Source organism: Tursiops truncatus, chromosome 3, assembly GCF_011762595.2.
Source record: "Tursiops truncatus isolate mTurTru1 chromosome 3, mTurTru1.mat.Y, whole genome shotgun sequence".
Classification (NCBI taxonomy): Eukaryota; Metazoa; Chordata; class Mammalia; order Artiodactyla; family Delphinidae; genus Tursiops; species Tursiops truncatus.
This window is the reverse complement of record NC_047036.1, coordinates 146,233,289-146,247,176: the sequence shown is the minus strand read 5'-3', so window position 1 is coordinate 146,247,176 and position 13,888 is coordinate 146,233,289. Positions and strand designations below refer to the sequence as shown.

The following is a 13,888-nucleotide window of genomic DNA, read 5'->3' as shown; positions in this document are numbered from 1 at the left end:
GTATGTTAAAATCTAGAGACAAGAAAACTGTAAAATCTAGGGACAAGAAAGCCTTCGTTATATTCTAGGCACTGCTACTTAGTGGCTCTGTGTCTCTGGGCAAGTTATTTCACCCCTCTGAACCTCTGCGTACTTTACCCATACAGGTACTGTGGGATTAAATGTGTTGATGTACCCATACTCTCAAGTTAAAAAAATATTCACATTGGCCCTGTCTACCCATCAGGGTTGTTGTGAGAGTCAGAAGAGACAGAAGGTATGAAGACATTATACAAATGGAAAGAGTTATGGCGTTTATTTTCATTCTTGCCATTGCAAGGTAATGCCTGGAGTATGCAGGAAGAATAAGTGAGAAAAAGTCAGTTTGGGCCCCAGAATAAAATCACACCATGCCCCATCCAGTCCAGTGAGTGAGTGTGATATTAAGAATGCTTGTCACAGAAGGAACTCTAAGAAAGGCAGAACACATGGATGGGACCAGGTAGACATAAGTAATCCGGCTGAAGTCACGGCAAAAGCAAATCATCTTGTGAAATGACGTCTTGGGCCTGGGATTTCCTGGACAGGATACTTTTCTCATATTTATACTTATGAACAGCAGGGATATGGACAAGGACAGGGACATCGAAAAGTGGTAGCTGCATATTGTTTTTCAAAGTGAAGGCTACTTTTACACATTGATTGAATACCTTCTCTGGGCTAGGTGAGTCTATACTCATTGGCTCACTGTGTCCTCACAGCTTCCCTGAGTCAAGAATCCTTTGGCTAGGAGGACGGCAACTATCGCAGGCAAAACTTAGGCCTAAAAGGGGTGGCTTCAGGACCCCTACACTAGGCAGCACGGTCAGGCCTCTCAAGGGCTTAGAACCAGCGGCAAGAACGCTGGTGGGATCCTTCTCAGTCTCCCTCTGTGGGCCTGCCTGGTCTCTCGAGATCCTTTTAGCACGTCTGCTGCTCTTTTCTCTCGCTGCAGACTGGCTACTTCTCTGAGCATGTGGCAGGGAATGGCTGCCCCATGGCTCTTGATTTTTCAAGTCTTCAATTCAGATGAGGCTGACCAGTAACTTTTAAATGCTCGTTTCTAAATCTAGGGAAGAAAAGCCAGCTTAGGTCAAGCGTTTCCTCTTGTCCAATCAGTTCTCAAAGAAAGGGGCCCCTGGCTCAGTCGAGGATTTATGAATGAATGAATGGCATGTGTCTCCCCTTGCTTAGCCTCCATCTAGCCCATTTAAAAGTTGCACTGTATTTTGGTGAAGAGCATGGGTTCTGCTACTTACTAGCTGTACGGTATTGGGTGAGTTACTATCTTACTAGAGCTGCAATTACAGTATTTTGATCATAAAATGGAGATAAAAATATCTGCCCCACAGAGTACTGAGACTTAAACAGAAATATATATATATATGTACACACACACACACACACACACACACACACACTGGAATATATGTCTGTGTACATATATATAAAGCACTTAGCACACAAGCCTAGAATATAATAATTATTTCTACTTCTTTTTCATCATTATCATTCATCATAAAAATTCTGTTTGAACCTGAGATCGCCCTTTTATAGTGACTTCTTAGGTCCTAGCAACCGTACAGTAAATAAGGCTTCTGTTACAGGATGGAGGAAAAGTCTAGATCTTTAAGAAGGAGGTGTAAAGGCTCTTCCACTTCGGAGTGTAAGGATGTGGAAATACTCCTAACCCAATCTTTTCTGGTCAAGGTAGTCTGCTCCTTTGTGACACCCATGCAAGTTTAGGATCCTTCTGGTGAGCCCTGGGCTGGCTTGGATGTGACACAGGGAGGTGATCTCAGGTGTCATCTTCACATGTCACAGAAACACTGCTCAGAGTAGAAAGACTGAACTTGTGTTAAAACTTGGGAGTGCAAATGAAATCCCAGACGCCTTCCCTTTGTGAAATATGGATAAATGCTACTACCTGTCCTGTGTTAGCATGAAAAAGGCAGATGTCATCTGCTATGCTTTTTCTGAGAATTCTTAAAAGAACAAAAACAAAAAATCACTGAGAGTCAGCAGAAAAGAGTTGTCCTTTTAGAAGGCAGATTGCTAAACACGTTCCCAGAGTTGGTGTCAGTATTTTGTCTATGGATTAGAAATTTTCCTTGCAGAGGCTTTAAAAAAGAACGCATGAAAGTGAACTCTTTTTACCCTTAATTTATAATGATAAATTAAGCTAACTGCGCCAATCACTATTAATGAAGAGGCTAAAAACCATCTTGTTTGCCACTTGCCATACCGGGTGAGAGACTGTTATAAAGCATGCCTAATTATCATTGGGCTAAACCTGTGTAAAACCGTGCGTTTTCTTCCTCATGAAGCGCTCTTTATCTGCCCCACATGAGTGCGAAGGAAAAGGTACGGCTGTTGTTTTTTACTACTCCTTTGCTATTCTGAGAACATTTGCTGCAGAGTGATAGCAAAACTGACTGTCCTAAACTGTAGATAAAAGAACAATGACGGATTGCGGTCACTTTAATTCATAAAGAAAACACTTGGAGCCCCTGGGAATGCCAAATCAAGCCACTGGCACCCAATGACTCTACGTTAAGTCGCAAACTACATCATACTTTTTAGTCTAAACACAAAGGCTAATGGACATCTAACTTATTTATTTCAAATTCTTCTTTATGAAGCCGGCTCTTTTTTTTTTTAGCTCCTTGGAAAACATTATAATTCCCCTATTCTATAAACACACAAATATAATTGTAAAATGACATCATTCTGTTTTCATTTAATTACCCCTGAAATGCTTTCTATTTAATATTCATTACTCAAAAGCTAATTTAAAAGAGAAAGAGATGCGACTTATTCAAAAAGATGTACTGTCATTCATAGCAATAGTTATCTAATATACAGAAGTTAATAAAGCAGATTAATCTACAAGTCCCTTTAAGCCATTCTTGAGTTTTGAACAACTGCCTCTTTGCCCTTTCACCTTCACGCTGTGCACCAGCAGCAGGTGCCAGCTGTACAGAAATCATGGCTGTGCATTTGAACGCAAAATCTTTTCTTATTTTGCTTCTGACCAGCAGCTGACCCTGTAGGAGTGATTGTTTCTGCTGCCGGCCTAAAGGCTACATAAACCAGTAGCAGATAAACAAAAGGCTACATATACCAGCTGCCTCGCCTAAGGGTACCATCCTAGGCTGACACCTCCACTCCTTCTCCAGCGTCCCAAATTGCTCCTTGTTTGTTTCCACACATGCGTTTCGTCCTTGTTATTTTGTGCGAGGGGTGGGTATAGGAGAAAACCCCCAAAACAACAACAACAACAAAACCCATCCCTTCCCTCGAACTTGACTTTTGAGTATTCCATGTCAAACTGTGCCATTATGATGTTAATCCAGGCCTGGTTTAGCAACTTTAATAAGAGGCTAAACCCTCTTATAATTAGATAATAAAATTTTATTATGTATTTTAATATTAAAAGTCTTAAAATCAAACTCTTCAAATCATATACTGGTACAGAACTAAGGTACTTAAATATCACAGCCCCAGAAAATGGGAGCCTGAAAAAGCAAACTGTGGCTAATTTTTCATTCTCAGAAATGTAAACATGGAATTCCTATGTGGTAGCAGTGAAAGCTCCAACACTCTTAATTATGTGCAGGGAAGAATGAATCTATTCAAGTATGAAGCACACTGTACCATTTCCAGCAACAGCATGAGATGGTTTTGACAGTTATTTCTTGGATACAAATTACACAAGTATAAAAACAATCCCCATAATGATTAAATGCAGTTATGTACATAGGAGAATACCAGTGCAAATGGTAACATATTTAAATGGTTTTCCTTCATTAAAAAAATTATATATGATATTAAACCATCAATCACTGCTGAGGCACAGGAGTTTAAATGTATTGTCACCGGTTGAAATAAATGACTTGGAGACCGAAATCTGGCTCACTCAATATGGTGTCTTTGCTGTTGCTTAGTCACCTAACTCTCTGCTGGTTTGGGCTACATCTGGTGGATTCCATCCCTTTCAATTAATAAGGCAAGTTACGCTATCAATGGATTACATCTTTAAACTGTGCTTAGAGGTAGAAAAACACATGTCCCAGTGGAAAAAACAAACAAACAAACAGACAAAAAAAAAAAAAAAACCCCACCACAAACCTTCTCTGTTCTGTTAACCATTTGAAACAGTATTTGAAGTACTTATTTCTTTCTTCATCCGTGTTTAGAATAAAATTTTCTTATGGAATTTCAGCAGGGTTATTATATAGTATATGACGATATAATCTTATCTTGGCATTATCATTTATTTTATCATGTATTAGTCTATGACCATGTTAGATTTGATACCTAAAGTCACTGCCTGTAGATTGCACTTTTAAAAATTAATTTTTTTGGTTTGTTTCGCAGACATTCATTGACCATCACAAGGTTTCAGGCTCTGCTAGGTGCTGGGACAAGTATCAAGATGGAGGTGATCTTTGGGGAAAAAAAGGTACTGTGTAAAGATAGGTGATAGGGTTATAACACTAATTTGATGATTTATAAACCAAGAATAGGTTTCTTTTTAAAAGGGTTTTGTTTTAAAATACCATTTTTTGTTACAGCTGAAACAGTCATTCAACAAATATCTCTATAACAAAAATGAAATCAAAATGGCAAAGATATGGAATATAACAAAGGATTTGGACAAGAATCATCCTTCTAAAGATGGATAAATGATTTTATTATATCACAGATAAAAGCCATTTTAATTAAAAATTAGTGTTTTTCCATTTTTAAAATTATATATTTTAACTTTCTAAGCTGATCTTTAGGGGTGGTGGTCACACACTGATCGTTCTTAAGAGTTTTACTCCCTTTTGGACTTTTGTTACCTGGCTATTAACTAGATACTTTTGTGCAGCCCTGGTCCTCTTAGATACTCTGATATGATCCTTAGTAATTAGATCTCTCTCACACACACACACACACACACTTGACCAAAGTGAGCTTTATTTCTGCCTCAAACAAACCTTATTATTTTGAAAATTAAAAAAAAAAATGTTTGGGAGATGTTAACTGAGTTTCATTGCCTGTTTACTGCACCCCTTCTGTATGCAAAGACACAACCCAAATGTGATAAAATGCCCTCTTTAAGTTTCATTAAAGACCTAAGTATAGAGTCATATGTAAAAGCAAAATATTGGCATCTTCTTAAAACAGCAAATTAAAAAAGTGTGCTTTAAGAATTATCAAAACATCAGAGACAAATAAAAATATCACTGTTGCAAGGCCACATGGGATGGCTATGAGAAATGCAAGGGATCATGCATTAAGAGATCTGAGTTCTGAAATTCTCTAAGAGTACAGAATACAGAGGTGGGAAACTGATAACCAGACATACAGTGCTGACCTGCAGAGTATTTTTATTTTAATTTTTCAATCAGTTGCCAACATTTACAAAACTGTATTTCTGGCTTCTCTCCGTGGGGAAATCTCAATATATCTGGCAACACTGGGTCTTACCACTTTACAGGGCAACAATTAGCTGGAGCCCTTTGGAGGCTGCCCCCTTTAGATAGGGATGTATACTGAACACAGTTTGTCGTTCCTGTCTACCTCAGTCAAGTTCCCTACTTGGCTCTATAGGCACCTTAGTCTGTGGTACCTTACAGAATGAAAAGGAGGAGGAGAGGGATGCTCAAAGGAGCCAGTTTCAGACTTGCCCATGTGAGAGGCCCTTAAGAAGGACCTTCAGTAGAGCTAATGGTACTCAGTAGTAGAAGCCTCTTAAAAAACAGAAGCTGTTTACAATCAGAAAGAGGTGAAAAATGACATTCAACACTGATGAATCAGTAGTGAGAGTCAGGACAAAGCCTAGAGACGTGCAGGGTATGGGGGATGGATGCAAAGCACTTGTTGCTTCCCCAACTTCATTTCACAGCTTCTATATTGACTCTATCCTAGAAAAGTCAGGTTAGAGTAAACCTCAAGAGCTACCTCAGAGGAACTGAAGGATAGTCACAAAGGAACATCATGAGACAGTTACACTATTAGACTCTGACCTTCTCAAGGATACATGTCCTGCTAAATTTTATACCTTCAACGTCTGGCTACAGAATTAATGATTGGGTATGGGTGTAGAATAAGAGAGAGGAAGCTCTGTTAGCTCTGTCAGTGATGGTGGGAGCCACAGGGCTTTTCTATACCAGCTGGCAAAGCAACCTCCCTCTCCCTTGCCCATTGCCTCTTTGGGTCACTGCCCATCTGTTTCATTCCGGCTGCAGCACAAAGTTGGGGTATAGGATGACTGCTCTAAATCATTCTACCTTAAGGATGGCCCCAGTGGGACTTACTGGAAGCTCAACTTGCCTCATTGTAAGTGCTCAAAACATACATACTACTTCAAATTAGCAGCCGCCAACAAATTATAGCTTTGTGGTTAAGCATGTGAACGCTGGAGCTAAACACATCAAGGTAGAATTTTAGTCTTTCCGCTTATGGACTACATGATCTTATTGACCACTAGTAACTTGGGAAAGTTACTTAATCTTTTTTTTTTTTTTTTTTTTTTTTTGCGGTATGCGGGCCTCTCACTGTTGTGGCCTCTCCCATTGCGGAGCACAGGCTCCGGACGCGCAGGCTCAGCGGCCATGGCTCACGGGCCCAGCCGCTGCGCGGCATGTGGGGTCTTCCCGGACCCGGGCACGAACCTGTGTCCCCTGCATCGGCAGGTGGACTCTCAACCACTGCGCCACCAGGGAAGCCCCTACTTAATCTTTTTATGCCTTGGTTTCTATATCTGTAAAATGGTGCTCATAATACTACAGCTTCACAGAGATACTGTGGTGATTAAATCAGATTAAATGCATATGAAAAAGCTTAAGCTACTGTCTGCAATATTTTGCCAGTATAATTTTTTTCCTAGAAATAAATACAAAGTACATACACATGTTGCTGTGAAGAAGACCAAGACTGCAGCAGCATGTGCAAAAACCAATTCTATTATTCTTATTTTTTACTTGCCATGTCTGATGACCTATCCCTGGCTTCCCTTTAAATCCATGTTATCCTCTGATCCAGTTGTGAATGTTCCTTCAGCATGTGTTTTTGACATCAATCTACTGCCATACTTTTGATAACAGCTGCAAATTAACCAGACTGAGCTAGTGGGTCATGAGCATACTTTCTATTTAGGGTTCACTAGAAATGTCTACAATAACATTAGAAAGTCTGGTTAATTTTTTTAAGAGCATAAGAGACATGAATATATTTCATCTGCTAAAGTGTTTCCCACTGTGAGAGTCTTGCTGAGGTTCTATAGGCCAAAATCTCAACATCAGTTAAATATGTGACTGCACTTTCTCCTACGTAGTACTATAGGATGGTATCTTAAGTAAGAAAGATGTCTTGTATAGTATGTCAAAATGTTGAGCAATATCCTTTCAATCTAAACACAGAAATGAAAAAAGAGCAGATGATTTCCCTTTTGCTGTAATTCACTTTGGGATGCATGTCACGAAGAGCACTGTACAAAAGCAATTTTCATTGATTGACTGACTGATTGAGGAAAAGGGTGAATGTTCTTTCCAGCTTACGTCCCTACTGAAGTATGATTCTTATAACTCCTGACAGCTCTTTACAATTTGTAGTTAAATGTCAGGTTAGCACAAAGTGGGAGGGAGGGGGAGAGAGAGCGAGGGAGAAAGAATTATAATTAGAACTTTTTCTGGTTTTTAGTACAGCTCACTTGAGCCAAATAGTTAAATAGAAGAGGTTAAGATAAATTAAAACCTAAATGTTCTAATTCCTCCATTCAGTGTATTTAAATTTTAGAGAACATAATTGCTAAAAATACCTTGTTAATAAGTTAATTGCATAATCTAATCAGTAATACTGACCATCACATAATTCTTGTTCTACTTCTATGGAAGTTGCTACTCTTTCGAGAGCAGGTAGTTTTAATAGAAGTTATGATTTAGAGAAGCATTCAGCCTCAGTGTCCTATTCTTATAATCTGAAAGAGAATGAGTCTCATCTTTGAAATGCCCTTCTACTCTTATAAAACACACTCTTTCATGTACCTAATTTAGGTAGATCCTTCTTTCATTCTGTGATATAACTAAATGTATGCTGACCTTTGAGTTATAGATACAAACACTTAACATGACCAGGGATAAAACTGAAAACGTTTCCCGTAGAAATTTTATCTTCCAAATTACTGTAGCAGATCCATGCCTAATCACTGTTACTACTGGCCTGTTCTTAAAACTTTAGTTTATCTCTCTAATGACATAAAAACATGGGAACTTTTTTTTTTTTGCTTAATATACGTAAACTGGGTTTTTCTCAGTTAAGTTAAAGCAATGCTGGTTAGACAATAATTCTTACTTAAAATAGATTTACTTAATTATAACAGATCTTCAAATGGATTAAATGTAATGCTTTGCAAATTTAGGTTTGTTTGCAAAATATGGAAGATGGCTTATTTGGAGAATGTTTTTAAAAACACTGAAGATCTAAAGCCACATAGCAGGTCATAATAAACACATTTTCAGGTGAGAGGCACTTAAAATGTCTTATAGGAAAGGCCTATAAGAATGTCAGAAGACCCTTTATGTGGGTTCATGCTTCATTTGCTGTGGAAGCTTGAGGAGATAACTTTTGCAATTTAGAATTGACACTCTTCATGCAACTATGCTTCCAGGTTGGTGGTGCAGGGGGAGAACAGTTCAAACTAGTAAATAATTGCAGTATCATTGCATCAGTTTAGTTTAAAGAGCTGACAAACCCTCTCTAAACTCCAAGCACAATTAGTCATTAGGGTCTAGTTTTTCAGCACTGTTAAGCAATTTGTAACCCATTCCTTTTAATAGGGTTAGGCATTACTTAACTGACACAGATGCCTTGAAAACTGAAACCTTGAGTTATGAAGCAGCAACCTTGTTCATTATCTTCTCTGATAGGTAAATCATCTATAAAAACAGCATTTGATGGGCAACCAATGAATAATCAATGGCTCACTTTTCATCTGAGTGTGAAAATGAGAATAATCTAATATAAATTCCCTCTGGAAAGAGGCTGAAATCTTGGATTCTGCTGCTCTTCAGGGTTGATTTATAAGGTCTTGGAAAGCTGATGCAAACAGATGATCAATGGGACCCATCCTTGCTCATAATAACCCCCAACTGGCCCACTCCCTCTTTTCCAAGTCTATCCCTTCAGGCTATTAGCTGTGTCCAGCTAATTCTTCCCACTACTCCTGCCTGCTGCTTTTACTCTGGCCATCCGTTCAGTCCAGCCGACTCAGAAGTAATTTTATACGCGGCAGAGAGCGGGTGGAATTGATTTTTCACTCAGTGCTCAGTTCCCATCTGAATAATTATCAATTTTACTGCCTCATAAAGGGAAGAGTCAAAATTTCAAATCAATTCAAAAGAGCTTTTGAGACGACAGAAACTGTGCATAAGAATAGAGGTCAAAGTTGTCAGTGACCTAAGGAGATGATGTCAGATACTACTATACCCAATCATTGACATCAGAGGCACTCAAGATGATATAACCCAGTGCTAATGCAAATCATATTTATGCTGACTACCAGAGACCGGTCATTAATATTTAAAATGCTATCTGAAAGCCTACATTCCAAATAAATAGAATGTATTCCACTGTTAATAAAGATATATCACTACGTAGTCATATGCTATAAAGTAAAGGATTACCAAGTACTATTAACACATAGAAATTACTTAAACCAACAAACACATGGTAATTCTGAGTAAAGACAAACTTGAATGTCTTCTGCACAACCACATTACTTGTTCTGCACAGTCGGATGGTATTTGTCTAGGACCATAGCCTATTGATTTTTGCTAAAATTTTCTACCCACTTAAAAGTTCCTGCCGAAGTTTACGGGACAATATTGTGATCATGGTTGAGCAATGGCAGGTGGCAGACCTGTCACTTGCCACGGTGGGGTGAGCGCTGGGTCTGATTGCTGGCCAATCCTTGGTTATTTATTTTCTCCACTGCCTACATGCTCTAATTCTGTGGTTCTCAGCCTTCTTGTTGCAAAACACCTGAGGGCTACGCCACACTCCCAGCAGTACCAGTGGCTACTGCAGAAGGATGGGTGAGGAGCAGTGCATCCAAATCTTGATAGAATGTGTTATTCTGAAAAGGCATTCCAGGTGAATCTGAGATCTTATCCAGCAACTAGTCTCCTGAGAATCAATGGTGTAAGTAAGTGGTAAGGACTTGGGCTTTTAAGCCAAACAGACCTTGGTTCACATTCCACTTTCCAGTTTCTCTCTGTGCTTCACTTTATTCATTTGAAAAATGGGGATGGTTATATCCACATTGCAGGGTTGTTGTGGGGTCTAAATGAGGAGATGTCTCTGCAAGTCCTCTCCTCCTGTCATCACTATGTTAATCCAATTATCACATAATTAGTTAGTTACTTGTCTCTCCTTCCCACCTGGCAGGACACACTTATTTAAGGAGAGAAATTATGTCTCATGGGTCTTAGTGGCTCTCGCACCTTGTACATACTCAATAAATGTGAGTTACCTTCCTCCTGTTTAATCACCAACATGTTGTAACAATTCCAGGGTCATACCAAATAGTTACAGGCCCAGAACCCTTTGCTTATTTACACAAAATCTTAATCACACACCTCCCTGCCAGGAAAATAACTGGTTAACTGAAACATCACCACAAATAAAGTTTACATAATGTCATTTAAATATCAGCAAAAAAATGACAGCTAGGAAGAAAACCTCTTCCATGGCTGTCTTATTCATTTTCATCATTTATTTACTCAGACTGACACTTTTTTGCTGATTGCAGGTGACTTATTTGCTGGCTAATGACCAGGTTAACGTGTTTATATTTGCAAACCACAGACTATTATGGAGATAGATAATTTGGCAAAAGAAGACAACTGGAAGCAGTACAAAGATATCACTTTCCAAATGTAGTAGAACTGCAATATATCATAGTGATGCTATCTCCACAGTAAAATGGTATTATTCTCTTTGAAACATTTCTGGCATATATTATTTAATTTTATGCATGCTGTTACTGTGATTTGCAGAAGTTTTTAAAAAATATTAAACTTGGACCTAATTCATATTAGCTAGTCAGAAAACATTTGAAAATAAACAAATCGTAGCTTTATTACTTATTATTTAAATGTTCGTGGGAATATGACCTATCTGAACCTTGATTTCTCATCTTAAAATGGGGAAAATGATATGATGAAGGGAAAGTTCCCAGCAAGCTGCCTGGCACAGACTAGGAGCCCAGAAAATGGTAGTTTCTCAACATACCAGGGTATTCACAAGGCAAACCTAAGACAACGTTATTAGAGGCTCTGGGAAAGAAATCAGAGGTTGACTGTTTCTAGTTCCAGCTTTGACTTTTATTTCTCTTGTCGCTGGAAGAGCTATCCTCTTTTTGAATTCTAGCTTCACTGAGGTGAGATGAATGACTTAGAGATTTCTGGAGGGTGGGTAATCCTGAGGCCAGTGTACTATCCTCCCTACAGGGAAAATACTCCTAGAGAAGACCCAGTAAAGAGTCTCGGCAAGACCAGTTGCTCTAAGGGATATTCAGAGACCAGATCGGCTTTTGGGAAACTCTTCTCTCTTAAGCTAGATAAGCAACCACCAGTTACCTGCTGCAGGACCTCTGGATTTTGCTGCATAAAATGTAATAGTCTCTGACCAGCCTGGGCAGCCTCTCTGCATCGAAGTGGCTTCCTGCCCTCTTTTGCTATGTGCTTGAAGAGGTAGGTGACGATGTAGTCTAAACTGGTACAGCAGCTGGAGGAGACAACTGTATCTGTGTGAACAACAAATGAGAATTCATTTGTATTACTAAAGTGTTTGTTTCATCTCACTATAATGCCTAAATTAAAAAGAAAACCAACTTTCTGGTTTCAAAGCACTTTAATCAAACTGTAAACTCCTTGAGGGCAGGGATTTTTGCTTTGCTTTTATCTCTTTAAACCCAATGTCTACTACAGGACCTGGAATAGAGACATGTTAGTAAGTAAATGATTCCTGGATTGACTGGACAGAATTTTCCATATGTGACCTTAATGACCCTCTGTTCAATTGAAGTGACTTTATTAAATATCTACTTGGTGCAAACTGCTCTGCTTCAGGGGAAACAGGGTGTAAACTTGCTGCAAAGTACTTTGTTTCAGGGGAAACACTCACCCTGGTGTCAAAGAGCTCATGATTTGGTACGTAAGTCACTAGCACAGTGCTGCGCAAAAATGAGTGACACAGTGCTGTGAGAAATTTGAGGGTGATATTGTATTTGGATGAGGATTAAGGACAGTTTGGTGAAGGAGGTAGCACCTGAGATGGGCTTGGAAAACTAATTCCAGTTAAACATAAGGAAGGACATTTTTCACATTTTGCACAATGTACATAGTAGGGTGAAAAGGTATGGATTTTGAAGCCAGACAGCTCTGGTTTCAAATTCCATCTTTTCCAGTTATTTGCTGTGTTGTTACTGCGAAGGAGCCAATTAACCTTTCTCATCATTTATAAAATATGCTGCAGAGTTGAATGAGGAGAAAAATAACTAGAAATTCTCACAGTAAAAATAACTGACCTAGAGGGTATTATGCTAAGTGAAATAAGTCAGACAGAGAAAGCCAAACACCATATGATTTCACTTATACGTGAAATCTAAAACAAAAAACAAATGAACAAACGTAACAAGAGAGAAACAGTCATAGATACAGAGAACAAACAGGTGGTTGCCAGAGGAGAGGAGTTGGGGGCGGGGGCGAAGATGAGAGAAATAGGTGAGGGAGATGAAGAGGTACAAACTTCCAGTTACAAAATAAATGAGTCATGGGGACAAACTGTACAGTGTGGGGAATATAGCCAATAATAATATCTTAGTATGGTGACAGATGGTAACTAGACTTACCACAGTATTTTATCATTATCTAACGTATAGAAATATTGAATGACTATGTTGGGCACCAGGGACTAACTTAGTGTTGTAGGTCAATTATACTTTAAAAACAAACAAACAAACAAACAAACAAACGAACAAACTCACAGAAGAAGAGATCATATTTGTGGTTATCAGAGGCAGGGGTTAGCAGGAGGGGGAACTGGATGAAGGTGGTCAAAAGGTATAAAGCTCTCATTATAAGATAAATAAGTACTAGGAGTGTAATGTACAACATGATTATTATACTAACACTGCTGTATATTATGTATGAAAGTTAAGAGAGTAAATTCTAAGAATACTCATCACAAGGAAAATATTTTTTTTCTTTTTCTTTTATTTTGTACCTATATGCAGTGATGGATGTTCACTAAACTTTACTACGGTAATCATTTCGGGATGTACGTAAGCCAAATCATTATGTTGTACACCTTAAATTTGTATAGTGTCGATTGTGTCTCAATAAAACTGGAAGGAAAAAAATATGGTAGTTACTACTAATTTTCCCTCATAGTGAAAAAAGGGGAGCAGGACCTTTTGGTGTGAGTGAAAGAGTGTGTAGAGGAATCATAAGAGAGAAGGCTGACAAAATAGTTGGGATCTTGAGGGCATCCAGTAGTAGGTCGAGACATTTACATGTAATTTGAGAGGCAACAGAGGTGTTATTGAAGGTTTTTTTTTTAGCAAGTAAGTGACATGATTCCTTTGTACACTAAATATCATTTCATATACCTCTAATGACCACTTCTGTATACAGTAGGTACTGCTGTTTGCATTTTTCAAATGAGAAAAATGAAGCTCAGAGATAATTAGTTTATCCAAAGCTCATGGTTTTGATTCAGAGCATGACAGTGCCCAGATTTTTTGGCTAATGGTAACATACGGACACAATTCTGGGGAGTTTATGATTAATAACAGAAACAACAAGACAAACAAAAA

The 13,888-nt window shown here is 38.6% G+C and overlaps 1 protein-coding gene across 3 annotated transcripts in view; it reads right to left on the bottom strand.

Annotated features, from left to right (window-relative positions):
• Positions 1–13,888, bottom strand: part of RANBP17 (RAN binding protein 17) — a 311,791-nt gene that overhangs the window by 16,114 nt on the left and 281,789 nt on the right. For all 3 annotated transcript variants that reach the window (XM_073802791.1, XM_019945809.3, XM_019945817.3), the window contains one exon: positions 11,649–11,815. In XM_073802791.1, the coding sequence (XP_073658892.1) occupies positions 11,649–11,815 (167 nt within the window). The remainder of the gene's footprint in view (positions 1–11,648; positions 11,816–13,888) is intronic.